General features: G+C 39.5%; 3 protein-coding genes across 15 annotated transcripts; 1 reads left to right on the forward strand and 2 right to left on the reverse strand.

Moving 5' to 3' along the window:
• Window positions 1–400: 400 nt before the first annotated feature.
• Window positions 401–3,581, reverse strand: LOC6559940. Of its 2 annotated transcripts, none has more exons than XM_001987248.3 (2): window positions 3,435–3,581; window positions 401–3,378 (listed from the first exon to the last, which is right to left on the reverse strand). In XM_001987248.3, exon 2 carries the CDS (start codon window positions 3,348–3,350, stop codon window positions 678–680), a length of 2,673 nt encoding a protein of 890 aa, XP_001987284.1. In that variant the 5' UTR covers window positions 3,351–3,378; window positions 3,435–3,581; the 3' UTR covers window positions 401–677. The 2 variants fall into 2 exon arrangements, with proteins under 2 accessions (XP_001987284.1, XP_032591011.1); XM_032735120.2 differs by having other exon boundaries at window positions 401–3,384.
• A 586-nt stretch (window positions 3,582–4,167) lies between these two features.
• Window positions 4,168–19,766, forward strand: LOC6560564 (protein NDRG3). Of its 12 annotated transcripts, none has more exons than XM_032733958.1 (8): window positions 4,169–4,708; window positions 9,937–10,357; window positions 12,535–12,630; window positions 13,514–13,707; window positions 13,781–13,901; window positions 14,662–15,226; window positions 15,304–15,388; window positions 19,372–19,763. In XM_032733958.1, the coding sequence occupies exons 2-8, from the start codon at window positions 10,140–10,142 to the stop codon at window positions 19,746–19,748; spliced, it is 1,656 nt and encodes a 551-aa protein (XP_032589849.1). In that variant the 5' UTR covers window positions 4,169–4,708; window positions 9,937–10,139; the 3' UTR covers window positions 19,749–19,763. The 12 variants fall into 12 exon arrangements, with proteins under 12 accessions (XP_032589852.1, XP_032589849.1, XP_032589851.1 ...); XM_032733960.1 differs by having other exon boundaries at window positions 4,170–4,708; window positions 12,547–12,630; XM_032733964.2 differs by lacking the exon at window positions 19,372–19,763 and adding an exon at window positions 17,668–18,181 and having other exon boundaries at window positions 4,172–4,708.
• A 1,223-nt stretch (window positions 19,767–20,989) lies between these two features.
• LOC6560566 lies at window positions 20,990–23,197 on the reverse strand. The gene is made up of 4 exons (XM_001987251.3): window positions 22,788–23,197; window positions 22,304–22,726; window positions 21,851–22,246; window positions 20,990–21,786 (listed from the first exon to the last, which is right to left on the reverse strand). The coding sequence occupies exons 1-4, from the start codon at window positions 23,149–23,151 to the stop codon at window positions 21,107–21,109; spliced, it is 1,863 nt and encodes a 620-aa protein (XP_001987287.1). The 5' UTR covers window positions 23,152–23,197; the 3' UTR covers window positions 20,990–21,106.
• Window positions 23,198–23,837: the final 640 nt, after the last annotated feature.

The raw sequence follows: 23,837 nt of genomic DNA on the forward strand, positions 1-23,837 counted from the left end.
TTAATTTGATTTTTAATTTAATTATAGAACTTACCATTATTAATGTAATAGTCTGAGCAGGGCAGCGATGTGTTTTCATGCACAACCCGATCACAAATACCCTGTTTTATCTCAGTTTCATTGGGTTGCTTGGTTGAGCAATGCTTGAGCAAATTTCAATATTTGGCTGGACAACGTTTGGTGCTTCCAGAATTGATTTGCATGGATTTTCTCTATTGGATCCTCAGCCAGAATTTCAGCGATTTCAATGCGATTGGCGAATTGAGATCATTAAGATCAACCCGACTGGCGACACCCTGTGGCACAGCATGGAAAATATTTAAATGCTCATTTTTAAGCTGATAAGTTGAAGGTTTAGGAATTGATTGAATGGATTATAATATAGTTCTAGATTAGCTTAGCTAATGTTTATTCAAGACTTGATTTGTATGGATTTCCTCTGAAAATTGATTGGATTATAATATAATAGCTGGACTACCTTGCCTGATGATATTTCTTGCTCTGATTTATTCCAACCTTGATTTCCTCTATAGGAATTTCAGCTATTTCACTATCTTTTATTGAGTCTTATGATTCTCAAGAATTTATAAAGTTGAAGGTATATTTTCAACATGAAAAAGAAAAACCAAATTGTTTATTGAGTGGTCAAAATGGTTTGTGGGGTTTGATTCTTAAAATTAAAATCCCATTGTATATTTGGTCTTGCGTCGTTTGGCAGGCGTCGGATTCGTCTCACGACCCGTTTCAATGATCGCGAATTCACTCGGACGCAGTGTGGAATGCGGCTGTCTGGTGAAGTTGAGGCTGTCGTTGAACGAGGCATCTTCCGTCTTGATGACTGTCGTGGTATCGATGCGGACAGACTCATTGATCACTTCTTTATAGTCGGCATATTGTGCCTCGAAATGTGTCGGCAGATTTGTGCCGGGCACAAAATGCTTGCGTTCATCCTCCTGCAGACTGGCAGCCAACTGCTCCTCCGGCTGGGGCATTTGCTGCAACCAGGCAGCTGTGCGCTCTTCGGCGGCTGCTTCTTTCTTCTCGCTCTCCAGCTTCTCATCGATCATATCGATGTGGACGTCGCGCGTCAAATCGAACTCATCAATATCCCAAATGTTGAGCAGACAGGTGCTCAGCATGTCCGTGAAGCGACTCAGTTGATGGGCCGACTTTTGCCAGGGACCACGATTCACAGCTTTCTTCTTTACTACTTGGGTGTTGGGTGCTGGCGACGTCTTCTCAGGAGGAGGAGGAGGAGGAGGAGGAGTTGGTAATTGTAAAGCATTTTGACTGGTTGTTGGCTGCTGCTGCTGCTCCTCCTGCTTCTCCTCCTGCTTCTTCTCCTGCTCCACCTCCTTCTCCACTTCCTTCGGCACCTCCTCTGCCTCTTCCGCATCAGCTTCATCGGCTTCTTCGCTGTCATCATCGGAATCATCGAAACCATAATCGATGGTTACATCCTTGATAATCAAAGGTTTCTCCTGCTCCACATTGCGTTCCTCATCCGATTTCATAATGTCGCGCAGCACAGACATATTCCCGACCTGGGTGCATTTCAGTTGCCTCCTCGCATGCACTTTCACCAGACTCGCATAGTAGGAGATCGCCTCGTTGGCGTGCAAGCCGGTGCGCCGTTCCTCATGCTCCTCCGCATCATCGCGCTGCGTCATCCGCTGGCACATGACGTCCCCGATGCTGTTCGCCGTGAGGAGCTGGGCGAAGGCGCCATCGCTGGCCTGCTCTAAACGATCGAATTTGAGGCCAGTGATGCAGCACTTGACGCGCTCATTCAGATCCGCATAGACATCGACGCCGGCGCCGTGCTGGCAGCCATCGACGAGCGCCTCCATCAGCTGGGGCGGCGCATAGGGCAGCGCCGGTGAACTCATCTCGGTCCAGCTCTGCGCCAGTGCGCCCTTCAGCTCACAGATCCGCTGTTCACTGGGATAGGCACAACCCATGGCCACATATTCGCTGCCATCGTGCGCAATGGCATCCATAAATGTGGGCGGATAGCTCATCTGATGTGTCCACGTGACGACGGCACGATCCGCCAGCTTCTTGCCCAGACACCTCACGTCCAGGCAGTGCAACTTATGATTGCTGGCCAAGTACAAATGATTCGGATTCTGGCTGCGAGCCAAACACGAGAAGCTCTCGCATTGCGGCGAATAAGCGCTGCTGGCAAAGCACGGATTCAGTGCCTCATTCGTGCAACGCATATCGATGGTGAGCAGCGCCGATTGGCAGGCATAGTGGAAACAGTGTTCCTGACTGGCGCGCAACTGGGCCCAGGTGCTCGCCTTGTGGATGCCCATCAAAATGCTCACTTCATGCTTTGAGATATCCGCTTCTGTCACAATATCCTTGAAGCGCACACTGCGATCCTGACAAGCAATCGCCAAGATTTGGGGCTGGTTAATAGCTTGTGCAACGCTTATGAATGGTCCCTCCTGGGTGCTATATTTGACCTGGCAGTTCAGCTCATATTTAGATGACTTGTCATCGTCCTCATCCGCATCGTCGTCCAGCTTCAGCTCATAGATGGCAATGTCGTTGAGCAGGCGGGCGAGCAGCATATTGCCATGATTCACACGAAAACTGTTGACGGGCATCAGCTCAAAGATTTCGCTGGACATGCCCGCCAGCGATTCAGTGTGCAGCGGACGCCACAGTTCCGCCTCCAAGCCCACCTCGGATAAATGCAGCTGCTGCAACCGTTCGCCTGCCACATGCATGGCCAGCGTTTTGGCTGCATTACCAGCAGTCGAATACTGTAACAGATTGAGATTGCCGCCGGTGTAGTAATAGTCATAGCTATCCCGGAAATAGGCGTTATCCTGTGTCGCTATCTGCTCGGCCGCATCGAACAGATGCGTGTTGTAGACTTGATTCTTATGCTTAAGTTCGCGCTGCTTCTGTTTGCCCGTCTCCCTCAGGTATCTGCACTTGTGGCTGAGCAGTTGTTTCATCCAGTCGTCGTGTGCAGTTGGTCGCTGATAGCACGGCTCCACAATGCTTGTCGTCTGGCTGGAGACGTATAGCGCCAGTGGCACTGTCAAAGAGCAGCTGGGGAAAACACTCAGCTTTCGTTCGGGATCGTAGCGTTGACACAGACCCTCATTTAGCGCCGGATGCGTGTAATGTGGCGTCATTTCGAGCACATAGCGCGGCGGCGCAAACTCCTGCTTCTCATCATCATCCAGTGACCCATCCTGATCCCCCTCTGCATCCGCCTCCTCCTCTGGCTCTGAATCGCAGCCTGAATTCGACACCCGTTTGGATTTGTTCGACTCAATGGTTTGATTTAGCTTTGCCAGCTTCAAGCGTGTTGTATATCTTCGCACCATTCTCTTTTCAGTGTCGCTTAACTTTTATCTACAACTGTGTTCAAGTTGAATATTTTGTTGTTGTTTTGTATTGTTTCTGCAAACCTTTTTGCCTTGTTTTTTGCTTTTCCAACTTTTGGTTTCCTTCGCTTATTTTACGATTGTGTTACAGTCGCTAGTTATTCATTAAATTTTACACATCCGGTCTATTTCTGCACGGCTTTCATTTAGAAAGTAAACAAATTTATCTTTGATAAAATAAGCAACAACTAAAAGCATGCTTTTAGGTTAGAGATGAGCAATTTATTAGCGACTGCAAGATCGTTACGATGAATGATAGTCAATATGTCTGAATTGCCTGAGCAATTTTCCGCTTTTATTTTTCAATACTATTTTTTTTCATTGAGTTTTATATTTTCCGTTTATTGCCGCATGGCTTTCATTCAGGAACTAAACAAATTTCTGTTTGTTAAGTTAAGCAGCAGCTGAAAGCATATCGTCAGTTTAGAGATGAGCAATTTATTAGTGACAGCAGAAACGTAACGATGAATGACAGACACGTAAATAACAAATTAAATAAAGAAATAAACAACTCAAATATAAGTCAAGCAACTATCATAAAACTTACGTTTAGCTCACATTTTCTCATAAAAATATTGATTTTTTACTTGATAAGTATTATAATAGAACAACTTGTGTGACTCGGCTGTAGTCGACCAACCACCACAATTTATCGATTAGCAAGAGTAAAATCGAACAATTCTTCGCTTACTCATTGTGGTCACACTGTCGCGTTCATCATAATCGAGTTGAGTTGCACCGAGTTTAGTCCTAAGGAATTGAAGTTAATTCTTTTTGTGACAAACAACAACGAATTAGTGTTCAACAAACAGTTGTAAGTGAAACTAATGCTGCATAGTGAGTGTGTCTGTGGCAGGGCGTGCGCGAAACCGAATCAAATTACACAAGTGTAAAACGTGAAAAATTTTCGAAGACCCAAACAAATATTGATTTTTTCATAGAAAAGAGTACCGCGAGCTAACTCTTCTTCTTATTGTTGTTGTTGTTTTGTGCGTATTAATTTTAGTAAAAAATCAACGACGAAGGAAAACTGCCATTATAAAAAAAAAACCAAAAAAACGAAATCCAAACAGCAACCGACAACAATCGCGCAACTTGCAGTAAATTTCCACAAATTTACAACTAAACGACTGCCCACTACTCACACACACAGCGTACTCCTCCCTCCCCCGCCCGTTAACCCCGCCGAGGCACTTGATTTGTGTTACTGTTGCTGTTCTTGTTCTTATTGTCGTTGTTGTTATTGTTGTTGGCGGAAAGTGCGTCAAAGAAGAAAGCACGAGCACAACGAGCGTCAGGTGAGTTTTGGTGTTCAGCACACACACACACAAACACAAACATACACAGCGACACATGCAAATAAGAGACAATGTGATAATATCAAAAATAAGAACAACAACAACACAATGCAAAATTGCGGCATGCAGAGGCATAAGTTAAACGCACAAACACTAACACACACGCACACGTAATCTCACACACATGTAATCTCTCTCCTCTGCCACTGCCACTATCAGTTTTGCCTTGCTGGTGTTCCTGCTGCTGTTGTTGTTGTTGTTATTGCATTCACTCCAATTACTTCTATTACTATGCCCCTCTCCCAAACTACGTTTCTCTTTCTAAGCTCATCCCAACTAAAAAAGAATAAAAAAACAAACACACACACGCGCCCTGCATCATTTTATCATTTGCATACATTTGTTTTAAATTTTCCTTCTGTTTTTTTTTTTAATTAGCACACTCGGCTCTCTCACAGCTGAACTTTGAGCTTTTAGCAGTAGTTAACAGTTGTCTGTTAGACGATTGCACTGCATGTTAAATGTTGTTGTTGTTGTTGTTGTTTGTCTTCTTCCTGCCTGCTTGCTTGCCACACATTTATCTGCTAATACATCTCATATACATATATATATTTCTTTTATTATTTTCTTTTAATTTGCTTCACGCTGTTAATTTTGACTAGCCCCGATTGACTCTGACGTAACGCAGACAGACCAACAAAAAGCTCCACACTAACACTAACGCACACAGGCACACAGACACACACACTAACATACTTCTTCTACTAACGACCTCCGTTGTTTGCTTAAATTTTATTGCTCCTGCGGCTCCATTGGGAAGGCGTTTGTTCTGTTAACATTACGGCGCCAGCTTGGCAAACAATCGCTTACTTTTTTAGCCTGCTTCTTTTGTTTGACATTGTTGTTTAACTTGTCTGCATATTTGATGTGTAAGTATGTGTGTATATTTGGCGCGTAGGTCAGTTAACCTAACTTTTTCGAGTTTATTACAAATTGCTAAATTACTTTTTGCCAGGTGCTCTCCATCGCCCCGTTTCTCCCTCTCTCTCTCTCTCGCTCTGTCTTTCTGCCGCCGCTTTGCTCTTTCTGCTTTGAGGTCCTTTGCTGCTGATTTGCTGCTTTGTTTTTATGTAACTCTCAAATCGATTGCAAACACGTAACAGTAAAATCCTGCCAAACTACAAATATGGCCAGGAAACTACTACATTGTTGATGTTCTCGTCTCTCTCTCTCTCTCTCTCCCTCTCCCTCTCTCTTTCTCTGTTGCTTGTGACGTTCGCTTTGAATTGAGCGTATCCGCTCCTACCCCGCCCCCGCAGCGGCTTCTGGGCATATAGCGTGACATTTCCTTTATTTGATTGTGTCGCCCTACACCTGTTTTATCCCCACATCCCCGCTCCGACACGCTCCTTGCCAACATATTTGAATAATTTCACATGTGTGCCGCTTTTGATAGATAGATAGATAGATCCTTGAATTTATTGATAAATTATGCTAAAATTGAGTACTCTTCAGTTGGCCCTTTTTTTGTTGGCCAAGTTGCGATTGCAATTGCAAAAATTGCCAACAAATATCGTTTCTCGTTTGGGTCAGGCCGGAATCTCCACACTTATTACAATTTGCTGGGTTTGTTGTTGCCGTTTTTGGTTGACCTGCCAACGGTTGCCATGGGCGACCTGCCAAATTATCGATATTTGCGCCAAATACACGGCGAGAAAATGTCGAGCACAAATTGACATCAATTAAGTGCAGTCAACCATAAATTGAACTCAAGGCAACAGTCGACAGCTGTTTTTCCATGTAGGGAATGTGGCACAAGCATCTCAAATACTAATCACATATTTATTTATATTTATTTTGGGAATGTACAAATATTGACACAGTACAAAAGTAGACAAATATTTTCCACTCAGTGTAGAGACGCCTCACACCTCCGTGTCTTCTAGCGACTCCTTCTACTGCAATCTTAGCAATTTGTCATATTCCACATGCCGCTGTAATTATGAATAATTTCTACCCATTGCTGCTGCTGGGGCAATTATTGGAATTGGCATTGTGGCTAACCCACAGGCTTGGCCTGGTTGCCCAGTTATACAAGGCATCATATACATATAGCTGCGACAGCAAATTGAGCACCAAAATAGCATTATGGCTTTATTAGAACATTTCTTATTTTCTTTATGTTTCAATCGTTGAGCATGATAATTAAAAAATATAATCATTGACCTTTTAAAATTACAAAGCCTGTTTTATATTTTTGGGTTTTCAAAATTCAGAATTGAAAATTTCATATTTTTCTTAAATTCATTTTGTGTTTTTTAATGATGTTTTTGACTATTGTTGGAAATTGTAGCAATAGTTTATTAAACCTTTTTTAGTCCAATTTCTTTTATTATTTGATTTTTTTGTTGTATAAATTTAACTCAACAATTCTGTGTTATTCACGGATTTTGTATCAGCGTCTGCTTTTTTCAAGTTAGTCCATATATATTCTTGTTGGGGCTTTATCCGACGGATATTTATGGAATTCCATGACGATAAACGAATGCTGCTCAAACCATTTGCGAGCATTCTGGTTGATATGCATGGACTCATTTCACTGTTTGACCAACAATGAAAGCACTTCATTATCTGCGTAAGACAATATCATATATCATACAATGTTTGAACAAATATGTGCTGTTTATATGACTATTTTTATCCAATGTATCGGACCCACTACAAAATAACAAAATTCTTTTATCGTTTGCTAAGAGTTCTGTGGAGATTCGCCTTACATAAGCCGGACAAACTTTTCCAACAGAGAACAGACGTCATCTTGTCAGCCCTGCAATTGATAATAGTGCTATTTTGTATATATATATATATATATATATGCATATATACAATCTACAATTATATGCCAATGGTTTTAACATCGCCTTGCAAGTCATTCGTTATGACTTTTGACTTGAGAGTGCCATAAAATCACTCAAAGTCAGCTTGCGCCTGTTATTTAGGCCAGGCTAAAAGGTCAACAGTAAGTGGCTGTTACTGCAGATAAAGTCAGGCAATGGCTGAATGTTGATTTATAAAACAAAAAAAGAAACGCTGTTAACAACGGCTGATAACTTAAATCAAAGCTTTAATTACCTGTGGGGCAATTACTTTTTTCTTTTTACTGACCCCAAAAAAAAAGTTGATAAGCCAAAATACTGTATAAAATCTTGGCATACCAAAATGCGGCATATAATTGTCTAGCAAACAGTAGCAACTTGCAGACTAAGTTGTGAAACACTTTATAGCAATATATATAATACATTTATTTTTTGTTTTGTGCTATTTATTTGTCTATAGCTGTGTGCATAGATAATTAGCACGAAATCAATATTCAGCAATACTAAAATCACAAGATCAACTGTACGATCAGAGAGATAACAAGAGGCTCTACTCAATTAACGCAATTATATATATTTATATATATATATAGTATAGGGTATTTTCGGATTGAGCAATAAAAATATTATTTTATTTGATACGTCGTACGTCGTCGGACATTTATCAAGCAGGCAGAAGGTAGCATGACTCGCTGTGCTCGAGTGGCCGAGATCCAATCAACGTTTTGTGCGCATTTTATTTGCTTTGCTTTAATCTGCGTTTCATTTTGACTTTTATGGAAAAAGTTTACTCTTTTCTCTTTATTGCTATTATTACAAATTTATGCAGCAACAAAAAAAATAAGAGGAAAAATGTATCATTTATTTTGCATAATAAATAGATTGCGAATTGTAAGTTCAAAGTTTTCACACTTGAGCCCGCCCATACATTTAACATTTTACGGTTCTATGTTGGCCAAAAGTTGCCGAATTTGCCTTTTTCTGTCGTTTCCTATTGCTTTTTAATAGCTAAGACGCAAAAGAATCGTAACGAGTGTGTTTTTTTTTCTTATATATATATTTTGTATACCCTTATCTTATATGAGCTTACGTCACCGTTGAGGTTTCTCATTTGCTATCATATCTCTTTTTTTTTATTTCGTTAGTTTTTTTTTATTTTGATTTTTTTTATAAATGTGTTAAATTTATTTGGTGACGCACTTAATCAGCTTCCCGCTGAAGTGCAAACTGCTGTGTGTGAAATTCCATGCGGTTGGCCAGAGAGCTTTTTCAAACGAGAAACCCTTGGATAAGCCGCACACACACACACACACACTCGCACACACACAGAACTGAAACTGGTACTTTTACTGGAAGTGGAACTGGGTTAATGTAATGCACATTGTGTATGCAAGAGCGAGAGAGAGAGAGAGAGAGGGTTGCGTCGAGAGCTGCTTGCCTGCAACATTAAATGTGTATGTGTGTGTGTGTGTGTGTGTGGCGGGGGAGTGTGTGTGTCTGTGTGTGTGTGTGTGGCCTGCATATCTTGTTTCAAGTATGAACTTTGACGCCACACAACAATTTGTATACCCCATGTTATTCTCGTTGTAGTTGTTGCTGTTACTGCTGCCGCTGCTGCTGCCGCTGCTTCTGCTGCTGCTGCTGCTGTTGCACTTACTAACCAAAAATAATGAGGTGAATGCTTGTGGTTATTCATAATGTACTCATTATGCTCTTCACACATGGCGACGAGTATTATATAATTTGTCACTTGATATAATCTCTTGGACTCAACTGAGCAAGAAAATAACATTTGTACCTTTTAATAAGAGCAAAACTTAACTTAAATTAATTAATGGTTTTTGGCCAAATAACACTGTCTTATTAACCAGTACTAACCTAGGCCATTGAGTCAAATTTTTGTGTGTGAAGGACATTAAAGGAAATTGATGTAGCGTTATCAGCATTAACATGATTTGGGCTTAATACTTTCTTTGTGATTGTTGTGCTGATTGTCATTTTTGATTATAATTTATTACTCTTTTTTTTCTTCTTCGTTTATTCAATTTATGTTTATTGTGCCTGCTGCTGCTACTGACGAATGGAATACATTTTGATATGCGCATACCACACACTATATATGTATATATAATTGTGTTTTTAACTGCTGGCTGCTGATGAATCACACGATATATTAAACACACAACAAAAAAACGAAAAACGAACGCATTGTTATTTTAATTTGACACCGAACACAAAACACAACACGCGAATCAAAAAACATACGCACTCACACATGCACAAATCGCATGCATTTACTCACTCACACGAACACACATCTACACACACACACACACAATCACACGCACACAGGCAACGCACTGAGAGTTTTAACTGCTGAGCAGGCCAAGTATTGTGGGAGTCAGAGAGTGTGACAGGTCTCCATACACATGTAAATAAAAATATATATATATAGATATATATATATATATATACACAAATATATAAAGAGAGAGAGCACCCAAAACGCAACTGAAAGAAAGTAAGCCAAAAAGAAATACAATTACAAAAACAAAATGCCACAGTCAGAGGGCGGCTATGTGTCGCTGCCAGCGACGAATGGGAATGGCAGCGCCATCTATCAGTCCACCACAGAACCACAGGCAGCATCGCCCACCTCCGTTTTTGAGAGCGTGAAGCGTGCCATTGGTCAGGCGATCAAATCCTCGCCAGGCGATAGCGACGAGCTCGTGCGCACGGATCGACCGGCTGTCATTATTGGTGGTGGTGCCAGGTAAGTGAAAGAACCAGAACCAGTATAATTAGTAAGAAGAAGAAGTAAAAGACGAAGCACAAAAAACTTTCTTATACTACTCCATCATATCTTATATATTTAATTGCTGTTGTTGATTGCTGTTGTCCTTGTTTTTCATACACCGCCGCAATGCATAACTTTTCATTTTGTCCCACCTACTCTACACCAACGTTAACGTTCACGTTTTGTGCATGTGTTCGTGAGAGCTTTTTGTGTTTCTGTTTTGGAGCATTTGCATTCGCCTATATTTTTTGCCCAAAAGTAAACAGTATTTTATATATATATATTATTATATTGTGAATATCTGTATATTTCTTTCACATTTGCTCACATTTCGCTCTCTCAATTACATCACCCAATCGACATAAATATACGGGGTAAACTTTCTTTATATCCATATATATATATATATTTGCCCATTTTTATTGCTGAGTTAGCCCCGGCTCAAGGTCAGCAGCCCGCCTGCAGTTTTGTCAATATAAAGTGCAATGTAATCCAAACCCACACGGGGACCTGACTAGACAATCTGACGACGAACGACAAGCGACAAACGACAACGCAATTTAGTCAGCCATTAACTGTGTTCCATTTTTGTTCTACTTGTGGCGGCGAGAGTTCGACTTGAGTACACGTTCTTTACAATTATTAGTATTTATGTTGATTAGTCGCTCATCAGCAAGTGCTTTAATTAACATATCCGTTAGAACACACACACACGAACAGACACTGATTTGTTTGTTTGACACAATTAATGGATATGTATGTGTGTAGATCTGTCAGTGTGTGTGTGTGTGTGTGCGAGTGAAGCTCATCACAAATTAAAGCTCTGTTTACACTGTTACTTCAGTCATTGCACTTTTCGCTGTGCTCAAGTTCTGTTTGGGTTTCACCGGTCCTAACCGGTTAGTTGTTGACCGCTTCAGCCCGTTCGCAATAACAAACGCAAATAATACGCGAGTGCAAACAGAAGCAGAAGCAGAAGCAGATGTAGCAAGAACAACTGCTGATTAACGGTATATGTGTGTGTGTTTTTGTTTTTTGGCTGAGTGCCTGCCCACCCACACACACACATCGCTTTCACTTTGCCTGCTGCTGTGGGATTAGCTCGGAAAGTGAAGGGAATTTTAAAAGCTTTAAACAGTGTTGTATCTGGCCTTCCATTTATAAAACCACTTAAAATACCTTCTCCGTATTTTGCGTAGATTATTCCCATGTCTCAAAAATAAATTCCCTGGCAAGACTTCAATTTCGGCACGGCTGCTCTTATGAGGCCCAACTGAATTACAGTCTTTCGCTCAAGGCAGGGCAACATCTAATTGGATTTGGAGCGCTAGACAGGCACCAAAAATTATGTATATGCTCATATAAGTATCTGTGTATGTGCCGCATAATAATTAAGCATGGCCAAAAGCTGTGAGCCAAATTAGTAGTTTGGTACCTAGACGCAGGCTCTGTTCGCTTCAGCATTAACAGAGTAAACTAATTTTGTGGCGGCACAAGAGAGGAGGGGACAGTCGGACTGGGTGGAAGCTCATATTTCTGGCGCCAGTTGTTTGTTGTTTTTTTCTTTTTTTTTTTTTTTTTGTTATTGTCGACATTTACCCCGAATGACATTGCGTGACTCATGTATTTAGGTTTATGTAACGTATTGTCGTTGTACGTAGCGAGGAGCACTCGTGTAGAGCAATTCTCATTCCCATTCTCATCCTCATCTATATACATCGACAACGAAATCATCTACTTCCAACTCCCAATCATCATTGGCATTTTATTCATTATGGGGCCAATATTCCCTTAACTTGACTCTTTCTCTCTCTCTCTCTCTATCTTTCTGTCTCTCTCTCTCTCTCTCTTGAAAATCTATTACTCAATTCTCAATACACATTTAAAGAAAGAAATCGCAATCGTACATACACATATTATAAACATACATACTTAGTGTGTATTTAGTTGATTACAATAATAAAAATAAAAAATAAAAATAAATAAAGTAATTATGAAATTTATGAAAATCTTCGATTTTCTTGTTGGTTAACGAAAGAAAATCGGAGATGAAATGGAAAGAGTTTTGAGTTGTTGATTTGTATTTAAAGTAAATTAAGCAAATTGCCTCTCTCGATTTTTGTGTTTTCGGTTCTTTGCTTGCATGCTCATAGTATTTATTTCAGAGACCGCGACAAAACTGGTAAGACACTGAACACCAAGATGCCATCAGCACCAACACACACTGCCGAGGAGGCACATCTGCTGGGGTAAGCCACAACCACAAACAGATCAAATCGTTAACGATCCAAAACTGTTCTAAAAAAAAAGAAACGAAAATTAAAAAAACCCAAAAGCTCTCCTCCCCCACCCCCCGTCATGTGTAAGATATATATATGTATTATAAGTCGCGTAATACTGAACCCGCCCACAAAAAACACCCACTCAACCAACACACACACAAAAATCAAGTTACACAAATTGTTTTATTCTTTAGTTGTTTGATTTGATATATACATATATAGTCTGTACTCACTATAGAATGTTTGCCATACTTTTGTTTGTACGTATTTTGTGCATAGCGAGAATATTTTTCAGTTTGACAATCCTAACAAAAAACAATACAATTTATACAATAATATTAATATTAATATTAATAATAATACTATTACGAAACCAAAAAACGCATCTGCCCGTCTGTCTCTCAAATCGCATCTCGTACATAAAATGAATGTTAAGCAAAATATTTATATACAATACTATAATCAATATATTCATTTACAAATCTTGAGTTTTCTTCTTAATGCAACTTGTAATTTAGTTACTTAGCCGCCTTTAGACGCGTAACGAGACAAAAACAAAACAAATCAAACAAAAAAAAAAAACACTCACACATTTATGTAGCCTTAGAGCCCGAATCGACTACAACTCATAAGAAATAGAACAACATTTATGATGATCAACCAGCACACTGAATCAGCAGCCCGCCGGATGCAAAATTTATGAGAGTGACCCACTAAAAAAAGAGAAAATAAAAATCACACACACAAATATATAAATCATAGTTTAAATTTGAACAACCCCTTGAGCCATTAATTAAACTGCTTATCATTCTATATATATATATATATATATATATATATGCGTATATAGCACTATGCCCGTTGATCCCATGGATGACATCGAACTGCGCTCGGTGCAGCTGCAATTCCCCAATGCACGCGGCTCCATACTGGAGGCATGCGAACAGCGACGTGTGCCCACAGACAAGGGTGACATACATGTCGCCATACAGGGCGACACCTCAAAGCCGGCCATAGTGACCTACCACGATCTGGGACTCAACTGTAAGTTCAATCATTTCTACTATTTTTGAAATCATCATCAACAATGCAACAATGCATTCTTCACTCTGATCAGATGCCACCAGTTTTGCTGGCTTCTTCAACTTTCCGGTTATGCGCGGCCTGTTGGAGAACTTCTGTGTGTATCATGTAACTGCACCCGGTCAGGAGGAGGGCGCGCCTACATTGCCAGAGGAGTAAGTAGAACAAAGTGGCTATAAAATAATATAAATTTTTTTAAAATATATATATATTAAAATATTTTTTTTAAGTTTTAAAAAAAAAATTATATTTTTTATATATTTTTTTTTATTGAATATATTTTTTTTATATAATGTCAACTTATTCAACACAGAAAAAGCCAAAAATTATTTAAATTAAATAACATTACAAGTGAAATATTAATATTTGCAAAGTAAATATCAACTTTTGAGTGTATTAATTCCATTTAATTTACTTGAAAATATTTTTAATAATTATTTACTTTTTTGACACAAGGGTCTTTAATTAATTTTATAATTAAATATTTGTTTTACTTTACTTTCAAGCTTTGAGAATCTTAATAACATTGATTTGATTGGAAAAGCGCATTAAAGATTCAGCTAATAATGTTTTAATAAAAATACAGAAAAGAGTATTAAAGCTTAAGATAATTTTAAGTGCCTTGTTTGGCACAAGTTGTTTTAAAACATTTATGAATCTTAATTGCATGGATTTGATTTAACAAGATAATAATTGCAATTTTGTTTGGCAAAAAGTACTTTAAAAGTACTTCAAATAATTGCGTAAAAGCGCATTAAAACTTTAGTTAATTCGCATTATTTGTAACATTGATTTAAGTTCAAATTGTAACATTAAAATGTAGTGAGATATTTGTTGTCGTTCTCATATTTAGCTGCCACTTGCAACCCATTTCATTTAAGACTAACAATAATAAACGTTCTTTGTGTATTTTAGCTATGTGTATCCAACGATGGATGATCTGGCCGCACAGCTGCTGTTTGTGTTGTCGCATTTTGGTTTGAAGTCGGTGATTGGCTTTGGAGTTGGTGCTGGTGCGAATATTCTGGCACGTTTCGCCCACGGGCATCCGGATAAGGTGGGCGCCCTGTGCCTGATCAACTGTGTGTCGACACAATCTGGCTGGATTGAGTGGGGCTATCAGAGTTTCAATGCGCGATTCTTGCGCACCAAGGGGATGACACAGGGCGTCATCGATTATCTGATGTGGCATCATTTCGGACGCAATCCGGAGGAGCGCAATCATGATCTGGTGCAGATGTACAAGCAGCACTTTGAGCGCGGCGTCAATCCCACTAATCTGGCCATGCTCATCAATGCCTATATTCATCGCAATGATTTGCATTTGGCGCGCACACCGCCAGGAACACCCGGTGCTGAGACGGCAGCCACTACGCTTAAGATGCCCGTTATCAATATAACGGGTTCGCTGTCGCCGCACGTTGATGATACGGTGACATTCAATGGTCGCTTGGATCCAACAAACTCATCCTGGATGAAGGTTCATTCGAATACTTTAATCTTTTAATACTTAATACTTAAATCATTTTTGTTTTCTTTCTGTTTGTTGTGTTGCAGATCTCTGATTGCGCTATGGTGCTAGAGGAGCAACCGGCCAAGTTGGCCGAGGCCTTTCGGCTGTTCTTGCAGGGCGAGGGCTATGGTAAGTGTTAGAAAACACCGCACACACTGAACAACTGAACCTCAACCAACCTATAAATATATCTGCTACAACAAAAATCTACAAAATATCTAATACTAAAAACAATCTACTTACCACCTATTACAACCTACCTGCTACTACTACTACTACTACTACTACTTCTTCTACTATAGTCCAACTTCAGATACCACCCCTCAATTGGTATACATTCGAATGAGCAAAACAGTTAACTATAAGTTAGTACCCATTACTACTACTACTACTACTACTCTACTACTATTACTACTACAACTACTACTCAGTTCAGTTCAAATCAATGCAGTATTTCCGATCAATCAAGACTGTGTCTCGAGACAACCAATCCCAACAGATTGTTGTTGTCTCAACTGCCCTCCCCCCTCAAGCAATGGACTCGATTCATTACAATCAAAAATGCCGCTGCAGCCTGCACGTGTGTTATCTACATAGATCTTATAGCATAGATCTTATATAGAGTTACATTCAAGTCGCCTTTCTTCCCACTACTTTAACTAAACTTAGCCTAAAGACGCCTCATGTTTGCATATTGAAAATCAAATTAGTTACGAAAAAAGCTTTTCAAGCGCTTTCAACAAGCAATCGAAATTTCTAAAACTAACCAAAAATAACATAAATATTGTTCAAAATTTGATATAAGTATTATGAATTGGCAAAAAAAGAAAAAATGAAAGAAAAAAAATAAAAACCAAAGAAAAATTCTATTTATGTTGTTAGCCAAAATATTTGTACGCATTAACAAAAAAAAAAAACGAAAAATGGAAAATGGAAAAACGAAAATTATGATTAAAATAAATAAAATTGAAATCTTTAAAACAAAAAGTTGTTGAAACTCAAGCGTTTACTTCTTTCAATACACCCCAATCCCAAAATTTTTTTTAGTTAGAGTGTTAGCCAGGTCGTGTAGGTCCCCAAAAATACACACGAATACAGCAAAATTCTAAAACAAAATTCAAATCCCTCCCCCCCCTTAAAAAAAAAAAACCTACCAAACGCATTTTCGTATCGAAAAACATGAAAAAAAAATATTTCAATATGTTCATTACTTTGTTTTTCATTTCTTTTTTCTTTCTCCAAACTGCTTGTTTTTTGCTAAACAACATACAACAACAAAAACAAAAACAACAAAATAAAAATCCACCCTCCCACAACTACCTCCCCCATCTCTCTTAAAACACGACACGCAACACACACACACACACACCTAAAAAAAAATACACATGCGAAATATCTTGTAACGCCTGGCCGACCATCCTCGCCTGCCTCTCTCGTCATGCATCCATCCAACAAAAAAATAAATAATAAACCATATATGCACACGACCTTGGGCGCCGAAACTAACCTTAAAAAATAAATTTACAAAAAAAAAAAATAATCCAAAACTGTATATCAAATCGAAATTCATTTAATTTCATGACCCTACAACGTTGTCGAATTTGCTGCATCAAATAAAAATTCGATTTCTGAATTATTCTTTTTGTTTTCTCAAATTATCAATTCTCTTATCAATAATGTAATGCGACAATTAACGCAATCTATGCGCAACAACAATTATAAACTATATTTATATATGGTATGTATATTTGTACACACATACATACACACACAAACACATACAATTAACATTTATGCCAATAAATAATACACCAACAACAAAAATAGTCTCCGAAAAACCTCAGTAGAAAAATGACAGCAAGAAAATCAAAACATAGTTGAAATGCATTTAGCTAATTAAATGAATACAATAATAATGCAAATAAAACAAATAGAACAAGTAGTAAATGCTATAAAAGAAAAAACACACACACAAACACACACATAAACCCGAAAGTTGTTTGCCATTTGCATGCACAAGTATTGGTGAGCTTTTGGAAGAAATTGAGTACAATGCGTATGCGTATGCGATGCGTGCATGTGTTTGTGTCTGAGAGCTTTCGGCTGCAGGTGACAAACAATGGCACACGTGCATACATCTGTAGTTTGCTTATAGGTTTACAGTTTTAAATACCCTTTCCAAGCAAATGCAGCTGCTCGCTAGTCGCTCTCTCTGTTTCTATAACTATCCGCTAGAAGCACTTGACTCTTTATTTTGCTTTGTAGTATATCGTTTATTTCCCGCACTTATTTAATTCCATATATTAATATATATATATAAATATAATTTATTTGATGATTTATTTGTTTTGTTTATTTACACGCCAAATAATTGAAATGAATTAAACCGTTAAATTGCAAATGCGTAGCTGTTGGCTCCCTGCAAAAGCTGGCACGCAAAATGTCAATGGCCAGTCGGAGTAGTTCCACGCAAATTGAGCTTTGCGTGCAATGAGCTCAGTGAGCGCCGCTCAAAATTGGAGTTGCAATGGGCGTGGGCGTGAGCCAGAGCGCAGACAAACGAGTGAAAGATTGAAATTGGAAGAGACACAGTAACAGAGATGAAAGCACAGCACGCTGAGAACAACACACACACACACACACAACCGAGACACATCTTCAAACACACGCATATAGAGAGGACAGCAACAAGTTGTCTTTTATTGGTATGCATTTTTCTTTTGTTTTTCGTTTTCTGTGATTTTCTGTTATCTTTTGTTTCTGTATTGTGTATTACGCTATACATTTTTCTATTATGATTAGTTCTTACGTATTACGTATGTGTATTAGTTTGAGACATTTAACTGTAAGTTGAAAGTTGTTATATTAAATCGACAGCAAATGCAGTTGTTAAAACGAATAAAAAAAAAAACATTACTTACACATATTATTTTGTATTTCTGATTATTGTGCTGTACTTGGGCGCTCGTTGCTTAGATCCACACTCACACACACACACACACACACATACATTTATATACAAAGCAACACACAGGCAATGCGTAAATGTGTTAAAGCAATAAGTTTATATATATATACATAAACCTACAAATATACATACATACAGGACAGTGCTATACACAAAAAAAAAAAAGAAGAAAAACGTATATAAAAAAAACGATAAAAAAAATACTTATATAAAAAGATATATATACTATATATATATATATATATATATATATATATATATATATATATTATCTTATATGAAGCTATGCAAAAACAAATGTCACAAATTGTAAGCTTTTGTTGTATATTTGAATTCTAAATAAATGAACAAAGTCAACGAACGATTCAAAAAATTCCAAATCATTTGAGCTGAACAAAAAGCACAATTTCGCTTACTTTCTCTCTCTCTCTCTGTCTCCCACTGTTAAATATGTTTTTTTTTCTTGTGGTTTCCGAGTCTCTGTCTCTTCACAGCAGCCGACAGAAGGTGGCGCCCTCCTCTCACCAATCAATTAAGTGCATTCAGAGCGCTCTCTCTCTCTCTCTCTCCCTCACTCTCTTAATCTGTCTGCCTCAATCGCATCGCATCATCAAGAACATTATTCATAAACGCCTCGACATCATGAATCAAAAGCTCATCAGCATCAACAGCGCTAGAACAACAAGAACAGCAAATACCAACTACAACAACAACAACAACAACAACAGCTACAAATCGCAGCAACATCAAGTGAAAAAAAAACAAAAACAATGGCTAAAGCAACAATCATCAATGCACGCACACAGCAACAAACACACACACACCAACACATACACACACATTCATACTCAATACGAATACACATTGAAAACAAACCAAAAACAGCAGCAAATCCTTATAGAAAGTGTATAAAGAACACCCATCAAAAATAAAAAATATGAACAACAATAACAAAAAGAACTTTTAATACTCTACAAACTAACATGCTCAAAAGTAACGTAACGTAAATAACAAAAGCCAAACTACTACTACCTTCCCCCCTCCACAATATATATGTAAATATACAACTACAACTACAACTACAACTCCAACAACAACAACAATGACAACGACAACAACAACTACAACAACACAACAACAACAGCAACGCCGCTGTCAACGCCAGCCAGCTCACCCTGCGGCACCAAATATCACACGTACTCATCGATATTCTTTGCCAACTTTCGCGAGGAACAATTGCTGGCCGCCCAGGAGCGAGAGCGAGAGCGCCAGCGTCAGCTGAGCCTGCGCGTCGGCAATCGACTGCGCGAGACGGCCATCAATTGCAGCGGCAGCGGCGAGAACAATAATGCAAGCGAATTGACAAGCGATGCGGATCCGGATGCGGCGGACAATGGCAATGGGAATGGCAATCGAGCATATGTCACCACCACTGACACATCCGGCACTCTCTACTTTGGCACACACAGCAACAAGATACGCATCACTGAGAATCCACTGCCCGAGCCAATAAGCTCTTAGATTGTTAAACAAAAAAACAAAAAACAAATACAAAAGTATTCTTATACACAACACAAACGACACACACACACACACACACATAACAAACACACACTGTTATTGTTGTTATAAACTACGCATAAAAATACCAAAAACACAAAAAAAAAACAGACAGCAAGCAGCAGCAGCAGCAGCAAACGCGCAGCAGCAGCAGCAACAGACGCCAACTCAAGCAAAGCTTTTGCCGCCAGCCCGCCAGCAACAGCAACAGCGACAGCGACAGTGTGACCAGAGCAGCCAAGCGCCGCCTGAAAGTAGACTTTAGCCCGAGCCGTGCTCTAAGAGACAAATTGACAAGCGATAAAAAATAACTTACATAGATAAATAACAAAAAAAGAATACACCAATTGAGATTAAACGAAAACACCGCTACCTAAAACGAGATATGTATTTATGTTTCTTAAACAATATACAAATGAATTAAATACTACTTAGTACTCGAAAATGCCGTTCGATTTTGTCTAGTTTATGTTTAAAATCATATGATAGTTAAACAAAAAACAAAAAAAAAAAACGATAAAATATTGCAGAGTAATATTGAAATATTTGTAATTTACACTTTGTGCCTGAGCGTAACATATGCAAATACACATAGATACTTACATATTACATATGTATATCAGCAGCATATTATTAGTTGTCGGTTTTTAGTTAAACCATTTAATTGACAAACATAAATATGTATACAAAATTAGACAAAGCAAGAAAATACGTATGTTAAATGCCAGATTCATTTTTATTAGACAATTGCGCAATAAAAATACTTGTATTTTTTGGATGGCACACATTTTATGATGAGCTTGCTTAGTTGTTGTGAGTAAAATACATATGTATACATAACTAAATGAATAACAATGAACACAAACCAAACAAATTACAAGCTTAATGTTAAAAGGAAAACCAAAAACTAAATACAACATTAACTTAATCCCAAGAGCAAAGCAAAACAAAAAAAAAAAGAGAATAAAAATATAAAAAAAACCATGTAGCATATCAAAACCAAAGCTCTCAAAATTACATATACATTATAAATATTTGAATAGTTATTAAATAAAGAAAATTAAAAAATTAAAATGAAATTCATAATGAATTGCATGAAAACAAGAAACGCATCAAGGCAACTAAGGTAAAAAAAAAAACAAACACAAAAAACTAGAACACAACCGATTCACACAGATAAATAATGACTCAACTTTTGCAAATAACTTCAAATTCAATTTAATAAAAGTTTTAGAAGCTTGAAATGAGTTTTCGAATCTGTGTTCGTTCAGTGCTTAATATAATTAATTAAAAGCGAACTTCATTTAATTCAGGCCCAGTCACTTGGGCTGTATCAGTTCCCTCAGCATACGGAATGTTGCCTCACGCTCCTGCCGCATTATATTTGAAATTTGCTGCAGGAATTGTTGTTGCATATCGCGCTGTTGCCGCAGGAATCTCTCGTGGGAATCGGTTAGGGTTGCCAGCAGCTGCTTCTGACCCTCACTGATGCTGGTGAGGAGCTCCAGTGGCGTTGGCTCCGCTGCCAACTCGAATGTATCCTTAAAGTCCTCACTCTCCCCAGCCGCACGCAACAGATCGCAACTGAAGCCGGAGCTGCTCGCATCGCTGTCACTTTCGAGCTCGGCTTGCTCAGATTTTGTAGGCGTTTGAGGCGTTTTCAGCAGGGATTTGTGGCCATCTGGTTTTGCTTTGGCTGTGGTGCGCTTCTTCTGCATCAGATCGTCGAACATGTCAAAGTGGCGCGGCAGCATTCGCACATTCTTCAGCCCATCCTTTTTGACCTCCCGATAGCGACGGAGCAACAGGCGCAACTTGTTGCGCAACTGATGCGGCGTCCTTTGATACGATTGCTTGGCCAGCAGGCTGGAGATGTAGGCCAGCGTCTTGAAGTTGCGCTTCTTGGAGCCATCGAGGGCACGGAATAGATTCTGCTGCTTGATGATAGCCAGGAATGCGTCCACTTCGTCATCTGTCCAGTAATACGTGTCCGGGTGGCCTAAAATTAAAGTGTTTCTTGAGGTGAGTAACAAGATGAAATTGTTTCGTGCATTTCAACCAACGATTGCGTTGAGCTGCCTCCGCCTCATCCTCGTCGCTGTAGATGCAGTCGCTCTCGGTGCCAGTGCTAAAGTTTAGCTCGGCATCAGCGTTTGATTTCTTGGCGGGATTCAGCAGCTGGTGCATGGCCTCAAAGTGCTCAAAGGTTTCGCCGCCAGCTTTGGCCTTGTTGTATTGCCGTCTCAGATGCTGGAATTTGATGCGCAGCTTTTCGGGCGCCTTGTCAAAGGATCTCTTTGACATTTCCTTGGAGAGCAGCTTGAAGATTTTGGCATTGCGCTTGCGCAACAGCGCCGCCTGCAGTCCCATGCTCCTTATGATGTCCAGGAAGACATCCACCTCGCCCTCTGCCCACTTTACCCGCACATTCGAGGGTATTGCTGCACTGATCAGGGCACCTGCAAATGGATTAGTTGTGGAATGGGATGTGTGGCATTGGGAATAAGCTAATATACTTTCAGATTCGCTGTCCAAGCCGCCCGCAGCAGCGGCATCGCCCTCCTCCTCGCCGCTCTCATTTGAATCGCTCTCCAGCTCGGCGCCGCTGCTCTCCGCCTGCTGCAGCGTTCCATTGAGCAGGGCGTGCATCTCCTCAAAGTGCTCGAAACTGTCGCCGCCATTGCGCGCCTTGGCATATTGGCGGCGCAGCTGGTGATATTTGACACGCAGCTGATCGGGTCGCTTGGCAAAGTGACGCTTGGCCATCTCCCTGGAGAGCAGCTTGAACACCTTCGCATTCCGCTTGCGCAGCAGCGGCGTCTGCAGCTTCAGCGTCGTAATCATGCCGAGAAATGCCTCCACCTCGCCCTCGGCCCACTTGCAGCGCAACTGTGCCTTGCCAGCTGAATCCAAGCAGCGATTTGTGGGTTCCCCGTTATCTAAGAGAAGTTATATGTATACATTAGCATGTAATGGGTGACAAATTCTCTCCCAGTTTACACTCCAGCGTATGCGCATATTTCTGCTCCTGCTCTTCTGCCTCAAAGTCATCCTCCTCCTCCTGCTCGTCAGCCTGTTCCTGTTGCCACAATTCATCCGCCAGCAGATCGTTCAGGTAGTTATAGTACTGACAGGTGCTATCGCAAACATTTGCCTCCCGGTAATCCATTCGTAGTTGTTTGAATCTTTCGCGCAGCTCCAAAATGCTGCGATTGACGCCGTTTTGGGCCATTTGGTTGGCCACCTGCAACCAGTCGAATTTGCACATTTTGCCGGCTCCATTCGACTCTTTCAGTGATTTCAATATGCCGATTAGCGTTATTGTTTCCTCCACTTGCCAGCCGTCGCTCTCAAGCGTGCTCATTATTACAAAAACTATTTGTTTATATTATCTTTATTATTATCGCTGTCAATTTTTTGCCAATAGCGAAAATAGTTCAGTTCACGCTCGCTCAGCTGTTTTGCATTTGGAACTAGAGTAAAGTTCACGCTGTTAACAGTGTACATAACAGTGGCCAGCACTTAACAGTTGACGAAAAGTTAACATTGGTTTTTTAAGGCATTTTGATGTCATATTTTATATGGCTAGGCTTTGCAACATAATTGATTAGCCATATTCTAGTTGGCCATAGGAACTGCTATATTAATATTATTAGTAATTGCCTTAATAAACATCAGCATTTATACGGTCGAAACAAAAATAACAGTCTTTTTAATTTTCTCTAAAATAACATTACAGCTGCTCATATTTAAATACACAAATAAAATGCGCCATATTCAATCGATATGCCGCTGTTATCGATCAAATCAAGAGGGAGATTTTGAGCGTTGCTCGGAAACGGTCACACCGCACTCAACTGAATCTTATTATTGACGGTCGTTTGGCGCTGACGTTACGTCGGAATTGGAGTTCGGTGTTTTGCTTGGTCAACAAGTTGAAAGCCATACGAAAATCAAGCAAAGTCAAAAGTTATTTTGTGTTTAACGAGAAGAAAGCAAAAGAAAAGAAATAAAGAATACAAATACGCGAATACTCGAATACTCGATTAC

Source organism: Drosophila grimshawi, unplaced genomic scaffold, assembly GCF_018153295.1.
Source record: "Drosophila grimshawi isolate 15287-2541.00 unplaced genomic scaffold, ASM1815329v1 contig_1369, whole genome shotgun sequence".
Taxonomy (NCBI): domain Eukaryota; kingdom Metazoa; phylum Arthropoda; class Insecta; order Diptera; family Drosophilidae; genus Drosophila; species Drosophila grimshawi.